The sequence below is a fragment of the Danio rerio genome, chromosome 5, assembly GCF_049306965.1.
Source record: "Danio rerio strain Tuebingen ecotype United States chromosome 5, GRCz12tu, whole genome shotgun sequence".
Classification (NCBI taxonomy): domain Eukaryota; kingdom Metazoa; phylum Chordata; class Actinopteri; order Cypriniformes; family Danionidae; genus Danio; species Danio rerio.
The window spans coordinates 78,813,612-78,822,500 of NC_133180.1; the positions used below are offsets into that span (position 1 = coordinate 78,813,612).

At 46.1% G+C, this 8,889-nt stretch overlaps 1 protein-coding gene across 5 annotated transcripts in view; it reads right to left on the minus strand.

Annotated features, from left to right (window-relative positions):
- Positions 1–7,930: 7,930 nt before the first annotated feature.
- LOC137489883 (zona pellucida sperm-binding protein 3) overlaps positions 7,931–8,889 on the minus strand; it is a 4,681-nt gene continuing 3,722 nt past the window's right edge. For all 5 annotated transcript variants that reach the window (XM_073951729.1, XM_073951727.1, XM_073951730.1 and 2 more), the window contains 5 exons: positions 8,829–8,889; positions 8,608–8,696; positions 8,440–8,519; positions 8,280–8,366; positions 7,931–8,159 (listed from right to left, as the gene is read on the minus strand). The exon at positions 8,829–8,889 is cut by the window's right edge and continues 36 nt beyond it. In XM_073951729.1, the coding sequence (XP_073807830.1) occupies positions 8,005–8,159; positions 8,280–8,366; positions 8,440–8,519; positions 8,608–8,696; positions 8,829–8,889 (472 nt within the window). In that variant the 3' untranslated portion in view covers positions 7,931–8,004. The remainder of the gene's footprint in view (positions 8,160–8,279; positions 8,367–8,439; positions 8,520–8,607; positions 8,697–8,828) is intronic.

Consider the following 8,889-nt stretch of genomic DNA (forward strand, 5'->3'; position numbering starts at 1 on the left):
TGATAACACACTTAACAGTCTGATAACACACAACAGTCTGATAACACACACTTAACAGTCTGATAATACACACCCTGATAACACACTTAACAGTCTGATAACACACAACAGTCTGATAACACACACTTAACAGTCTGATAACACACACCCTGATAACACACTTAACAGTCTGATAACACACAACAGTCTGATAACACACACTTAACAGTCTGATAACACACAACAGTCTGGTAACACACACTTAACAGTCTGATAACACACAACAGTCTGATAACACACACTTAACAGTCTGATAACACACAACAGTCTGATAACACACACTTAACAGTCTGATAACACACACCCTGATAACACACTTAACAGTCTGATAACACACAACAGTCTGATAACACACACTTAACAGTCTGATAACACACACCCTGATAACACACTTAACAGTCTGATAACACACAACAGTCTGATAACACACACTCTGATAACACACAACAGTCTGATAACACACACTCTGATAACACACAACAGTCTGATAACACACAACAGTCTGATAACACACACTCTGATAACACACAACAGTCTGATAACACACAACAGTCTGATAACACACACTCTGATAACACACAACAGTCTGATAACACACACTAGTCTGATAACACACACTTAACAGTCTAATAACACACACTCTGATAACACACACCCTGATAACACACTTAACAGTCTGATAACACACACTCTGATAACACACAACAGTCTGATAACACACACTTAACAGTCGGATAACACACAACAGTCTGATAACACACACTCTGAAAACACACAACAGTCCGATAACACACACTTAACAGTCTGATAACACACACTCTGATAACACACAACAGTCTGATAACACATACAATAGTCTGATAACACAACAGTCTGATAACACACACCCTGATAACACACAACAGTCTGATAAAACACACCAGTCTGATAACACACACCCTGATAACACACATCAGTCTGCTAACTCGCACATAACAGTCTGATAACACACAAAAGTCTGATAACACACAACAGTCTGATAACACACACCCTGATAACACACATCAGTCTGCTAACTTGCACATAACAGTCTGATAACACACACCAGTCTGATAACACGCACCCTGATAACACACAAAAGTCTGATAACACACAACAGTCTGATATCACACACCAGTCTGATAACTCACACCCTGATACACACAACAGTCTGCTAACTCGCACATAACAGTCTGATAACTAACAACAGTATGATAACACACACCCAGTGTGTGTGTGTGTGTGTGTGAGAGAGACATTCACTAAGTCTGAGATTTTTCAGCAAATTTTCAACCCTTTCACACAACTCCAGAAGCTTCACGCCAGCGTAACACTGTTCTACAAGTAAAGGGAGTCTTACTGCGGCATTTCCGTCACTCATTGCTCCTGTGTGTGTGTGTGTGTGTGTGTGTGTGTTGTGCCATTTGTTGTTATTGTAGAAACGCTTGTCAAATCGAGCTGGCAGCTTTATTGTGCAAGAAACCGCATTAGTGTGTGTGTGTGTGTGTGTGTGTCTAAAATGATGATATATGTTCCTCATGCTAAAAAGCACTTTTGAATCTTTGCATGGTTCAATGGAAACACTTCTCAGGTGAATAGCGTCTGTGTGTGTGTGTGTGTGTGTGTGTGTGTGTGTGTGTGTGTGTGTGTGTGTGTTGGATGCTTTCACTGCTCTATTCTCCTCTAATTGAGTTCAATCCTCGCTCTCCTGAACATGCGGACTCCTCATTCACCCTGCTGCAGAGGGAAAGCGTCACTCCACTGGTGTGTGTGTGTGTGTTTTTGTGTGTGTGTGTGTGTGTGTGTGTGTGTGTGTGTGTGTGTGTGTGTGTGTGTGTAATCCACGGACCGAGAGCTCCACACAGGCTTTGATCTCCAGTAAACAGAAAGACAGACACAGAAATATAGGTTATGACACACATAAGTGTGTGTGTGTGTGTGTGTGTGTGTGTGTGTGTGTGTGTGTGTGTGTGTTGAAGTGTGTTTGATTAGTGTGTGCTTCCAGATGAATAGTGGTGTGTCCTAATCCAGTGCATTACACAACTTAATGAACGCTGCAGCACACTACAACTACAGTCAACTGATCAACCCTAAACTCTGTAGTGTACTGTAGTGCTTACTACGGTCAACTGTGCTGTAGTGCAGTATAATATACCCTACAGCTGTAGACAACTACAGTACTGGCTCATTTCTTTATATCACTGTAGTTGTTGTGTTACCATAGCAACTGTAGAATCACCACAACAGATCAATTAAGCTGCGGTCACACTAGAGTTTGTGTGTGCGAAATTCTGTCGTACGGCGCTGCGGGATTAAACAAGTTTATTAGTCATTAATAAAGCGAGCGATTGCTTCATGGTTTAGTTTTCTGTTCAGAGAGGTCATGTCTTGATCCTCGATTGGTCTCACGCAGTCAAGTGATGCGATTTCGCAGGTCAGAGTTCACCAAGCTTGAACTCTCCACCACAGCAACCTGCGAAACTTAACGCATGACCCGTGTTTCTGATCTGACGTGTTTGAGTGCTTATGAAAGGAAGTGTACGGGAGGAAAAGCCCAGTGTGACCGCAGCTTTACTGCAGAACTACACTGTGTGCTGTTGACATGTGATGCGGGGAAGATGAGGACAGGTTCAGTTATATGCTGGATTGATCTGGTTAGAGGATGATCAGTGTTATAGCTGCTGTATTATCAGTAATGTACTGCATGTGTGTGTACTTCTCCAAATGCAGCTGAACATGAACATTACTGCAGTGAGCTGGTCATCACGGAGCTGATTAAACTGCATGTTAGCAGGTAAACAGATCACAATCTGAGGTACAGTCACTGAGGCTGCAGATTAAAGGTTCAAGGCATGCTGGGATATGCTCCTGTATTAAGTGGATTACATGCTGGGGGAACTGAAGGTCCCCATGAGGAACAGCTCAAACACACACACACACACACACACAAACACACACAGATCTGCTGTTATGGAGGAGTACTGTGCTGCGCATCAGTGTGTTAGGGTGGAGAATGCAGTTTGTCAGTAGATGTGTGTGTGTGTGTGTGAGTCCTCTAAATAAGCAGTATGGGAGAAATGCATTATTTTTATTAATATATATTTCTAAATAAAACGCAGTGGATCATGTGTGTGCAGTGTGTGTAATTGCTGACCGCATGTCTCAGTGGAGATGGAGGTGTTGTGCTGCAGTGTGTGACGGTGATCATCATATAACTGCATTATTGATATCCTGATATATGAAACTGAGCTCTTCTGCTCATATCAGCAGCTTTACTTCAGTTTTCCCACATTTCTGCGTTATTTAGCGCTCTGCTCTCGTTCACTCGACATTTCAAACTGCAGAATTAAATTATTGAACACCATTACCAGCTATAACTGATCAGGCAGTGTTAGTGTGGTTACAGTCATCACTGACCCACTGCAGAGTTAAGCAGACACCACGCCACTTCAACACACCCACAAATCTGATATAGCACATTATGAAGAGCCAGTGTCTGATAAATGTTCATTTTACAACAGGTGAATCACGATGATGAGATCTGAATGAGCGGATAAACAAACCTGAGCGCTTGAATGACGAGATTAATTAAACACATGAACGGAAACTGGAGGAGACTAACGGCAGGTGTTGAGCGCCCTGCAGCGGAGGAACGAGGAACTACAGCATTCACATTTACATGATCTGTGTGTGTGCGCGAGTATACACGAGAGAATGTGTGTGTGTGTGTGTGTGTGTGTGTGTGTGTGTGTGTGTGTATATATATTTATATATAAATTGTGTGTGAGTGAAAGAAACTGTGTGTATTATGTTTTGTGTGTGGATGAGTTTATATTAAGTGTGTGTGTGTGTGTGTGTGTGTGTGTTTGAGTTCTGCTGTGTTTCTGATATGTGGTCTATCAGCGCCCTCTGGTGGACACAGCACAGGTTTGACAGTGTATTAGTGATATATTCACCTGACTGTATCAGTGCGAGCTGTTCTTATAATAATAATAATAATAATAATAATAATAATAATAATAATAATAATAATCATGAGTGTTTCAGATGAACAGGCAGCTTTGACTGAGTTTAATATGGACTGACTCTGTAGATCAGCGATGCCCAAACCTTTTCATATAAAGGGCTAAAACATCACAGATGCCATGTGTGATTTCCTGACTTATAATAATATTTGTAATGAATAAAACACATATAACCCTATGAACTGATGCAGTCCAGCTTATAAACGCATAACTCACTGCAATAACAGCGTAGCTCCAGCTCAGTCTGCATTCACCTGCGCTTGCTCACTGAAGTCTCTGCACGGTCCTCTATAAACATGTCAACTCTGATCCATCCACTGTATTGAATCAGCACATTTACATTCACTCAGCTTTCAGCAATTAAACAAAGAAAACGCGACATTAGATTTCAAAAAGACTCTGTTCTCAGACCAGCTGCTGGGCCAAATCACAGCTTACCATGGGCCCGCGCGCACGCACGCACACGCACACACACACTCTGCAAAGGCCATTTTCTGAAGAGGGTTTGAGGCAAGTGTGCTGTCTGTCTGTCTGTCTGTCTGCCTGTCTGTCTGTCTGTCTGCCTCAGAGTGACTCTTCATTATTCCTCAAGGCTCCGCTCATTCACCTCCAAGGTTACTCTGAAGTGTGCTCCCTATCCAGGGACCCTGATGAGTGCCTGTAGCGGTGTGTTCTCAGCAGAACTGACTGTAGACCAGATCAAGGCCCTGAACAGCAGCGGCTCACACTGTAGGACTAATGACCGCCAGCAGCCTGTACATTCTGTAAAGCGTCTACTTTTGTTCCACACTCACAGAAACTCTGACTGGAGGAGGAGGACTCTTACAGGTGAAGCGTGCTGAAGTGTGCTGTTTTTATTTATGCAATAAACAACAGATTCACAATGTTACAACACACACACACACACACACACACACACACACACGTTAAACATCTTTCAGTCACACCGAACACTCAGATGATTCCTCCAGCAAGAGCTCAGGAGACTGTAGAGATGGAGCAGCGTGATGATCTCCGCCTTTCCACATTATAGAGCTGAAGGAGGAGAACAGTTCACCAAATCAGTCCTCACTCTAGAACAGCTCAATCCAGTTTACAAGAGTTTGCTGAACTACAGCGACACATATAATATATGATGAAGATTACAAATATGATGGCAAATTACACAATAATACCCAAGAGAATCGTCCATCACAGCTCATATCACAGCGTAACAACCACATGCAAAAACACCACCATGACCCCTCACTGATCAATCCATCATTCAGCTCAGTGCCTTATTCATCAGGGTCACCACAGCAGAATGAACCACCAACTATTCCAGCATACGTTTTACTTAGCAGATGCCCCTCCAGCCGCAACCCTGCACTGGGAAACACCCATACACACTCATACACTACGACCAGTGTAAACATGCGCTATAGGGGAACTGATCAACTAAACTGGCCGTAGTGTGCGAGTGTGAATGTGTGTATGGGTGTTTCCCAGAGCAGGGTTGCAGCTGCACGGGCATTTGCTGTGTAAAACATATGCTGGAATAGTTGGCGGTTCATTCTGCTGTGGCGAGCCCTGATGAATAGAGAATAAGCGGCGGGAGAGTCAGTGATGATCTGCTGTGAGTATGCGAGTAACCCCAGTGATGATCTGCATCATTATCAGATTAAGCTGAGTCAGCTGAACACACAGCGGTTGTGACGGGCTTGAGTAAGTAATGACTCTCCTCAGTGTGTAGTGGACGTGAGCCGGCTGTAAGCAGAGTTTAAGAGGCGTAATAATCCTCCGTAATCCACTAGATCAACACTCCAGATCCTCTCAGAGACGCTCGTGTGTGTTTGCACTAACAGTAGATGGAGACGAGGACGAGACTCAACATCTGCTGGAGAAGCGGAGCTTCATCATCATCATCTTCATCACCAGCGCACACAGGTAACTATAACTCCACTGTACAGCAGTGCACGTGTAAAAAACATGCTTATTACTTGACTGTTGCTGCATAATGGGATAGTTGGCGGTTCATTCTGCTGTGGCAACCCCTGATGAATTAAGGGACTAAGCAGCAAAATGAATGGAAGCAAACACTCTCACAAGCAAACACTCTCACTGCGTGTGTGTGTGTATGTGTGTGTGTGTGTGTGTGTTCTCTGGCCTTCTGCTCCTCGAGTCTCTCATACAGCATCACTAGATGACAGGATGGAGCGGCAGCAGCATCATACACACCTCTGCAGTGTGAACATGTCCTCATCATGTATTTTCACTTGTGAAGTGTGAACACAGATGATTAAACCAAATCTCAGCGGTGTTTCCACCTGCTGACCACCAGAGGGCTCCATTACGCTCCATTCACACAGGGTGTCAGCGTCAACACTGGACAGAGGGCGTGTCTAAAGTTAGGGCTGGCGTGATCATCACAGCTGCGTCAGCCAGTGAAATTAGACTGCAATCAGCGACTGCCTGAGCTGGGGTATTTGCATGAAGCAGTCTGATTGGCTGGCTCTTCTGTTGGTGATTGGAACATTAAGAAATTCTGCAGCGAGCGATGCCACTGAAGCGGCGCTGACGGACCCACAATGCAGTTCAGCAATGCCTTTTGAATCAGGAGTTGCAGATCACTAATAGCCTCACTCTGAACTCAGTTTCCCATAATCCCCAGCGCAGCACCCATAATCCCCATCTACAGCAGTCATCCAGCCAATCACACGCGGCCCTGCAGCCTGGCGGAGCTGCTGTCTGACTGGAGTTGTGCCGGTCTGGACATGATCTGTGATGTGTTCTGTCTGTGTTTGCGGTTTATCTTCACTTTAGCTGAGATTATTCTCGCTCGTGTGTCTGCGTCACTGCTGCTGTGGAGAAAGCGGATCCTCACTGCAGCCATGCAGCGCTCCCGTCACCCAGCTCCAGCGCTGAACACATTCAGTCAGTCACTCTCCTTCAGCTCAGTCCCTTATTCATCAGGGGTCGCCTCAGTGGAATGAACCACCAACTATTCCAGCATATGTTTTATACAGCGGATGCCCTTCCAGCTGCAACCCAGTACTGGGAAACACCCATACACACTCACACACTACGGCCAGTGTAGTTGATCAGTTCCCCTATAGCGCATGTGTTTGGACTGTAACCGGAGCACCCGGAGGAAACCCACGCCAACACAGGGAGAACATGCAAACTCCACACAGAAACACACACTGACCCAGCCGAGACTTGAGCCAGAGACCTGAGTGCAGTGAGGCGACAGTAGTGTCCTGCTATAAAGATGATCCCCTTTAGCTGCTCAGTGTGAGTGTTCTGTGTGTGTGTGTGTGTGTGTGTGTGTGTGTGTGTGTGTGTGTGTGTGTGTGTGTGATGAACAAAAGCAGCTTGGACAGAAGTGCACATTCTCACCTAGACCTCCACAATAGACCCCTGCGTCTCCATGGAAACCAGACAGGCTGAGGATGAAGAGCCAATCAACTGTAGACACGCCTCCAGCAGCTGACGGCCAATAGAAGCACACTCCAGCCTGACAGAGACAGAGAGTGATGAATATTCATGATGATGACAGAGTTAAACAGCAGCACTCACACACACCTTTCAGCTCACCGTCAGCCAGACGACCAATCACAGCCCTCCACTAGAGATGAGCACTGTGGGCTCCACATCACAGTACTGATGACAGATCAGCTGCATCCACCAGGAGGCGCTACAGCATCCGCAGAGAAAGGGTCTCATATACATTTGAATCACCCAGAGTCAGGTCAGTACGTGTGCGCCGGGATGGCCACGAGCCACACACACACACCAACACACACACACACACACACACACACACACACACACACGGCAGAACAGAAAACAGCACTGACAGAATCATGAGAGATTAATTCTGAATGTTTATTGTAAGACTGGGTCAGCAGGTCTCTGTTGGGTCAGTATTTGGTCTGCTGGGTCAGTATTTGCTGAGCAGGTCTCTGCTGGGTCGGTAGCCGAGGCGTCCTCCTCTCCAGAAGCACAGGTAATAGCTGAAGGCCAGAACAGCGGTGATGATGATCAGAGCAGCAGACACTGACAACACCAGCACCCACACTGGAGCCTCTCTCAGACCTGCACACACACACACACACACACACACACACACACACACACACACACACACACCCTGAAAAGTCAAATGGAGCAGCAGGGAACAGCGCACACACACAGTTGTTTTGTGAGCACACACACCGTGTTCAGGGCTGGAGTGTGTGTCCAGTGATGCGCCGCTCTCATCTACGATTATAAACGGACCCACAACTCTGCGTGCGGATACACCTGTACAGAAGACCAGTGTAAACACACAACTGCACAACCTTACTAGCGGCAGACCACACACACACACACACACCTTCAGTGTCTCTCGGTGTGCAGGTGGACTCACAGCAGGAACAGGCATAACTCTGGGCTGGATCATCCAGGAGCACCCATCTGCACGCGCACACACACACACAATTACAAAAAGAAAGTGTGTAATTTCATACGTGTGTGTGTGTGTGTGTGTGTGTGTGTGTGTGACCTGTGCTGCGTCTGCATGTACTGGCAGGCTTTCCCATGGACATCCAGGCTCTGGTCAACCCATGCCTTCAGCTCACAGTGGAGGAAGATCTGCGCACACACACACACACACACACACACACACACACACACACACACACACACGCACACGCACACACACACGCACACACACACCTGAGACGCGTCCCCACAGACGTCATGACCTCTGCACCTCAGACTGACCTTCTGTCCCACAGTGAGAGCAGACGCCTGCAGAGACAAGAGCAGCTCATCCGGCCGGCGG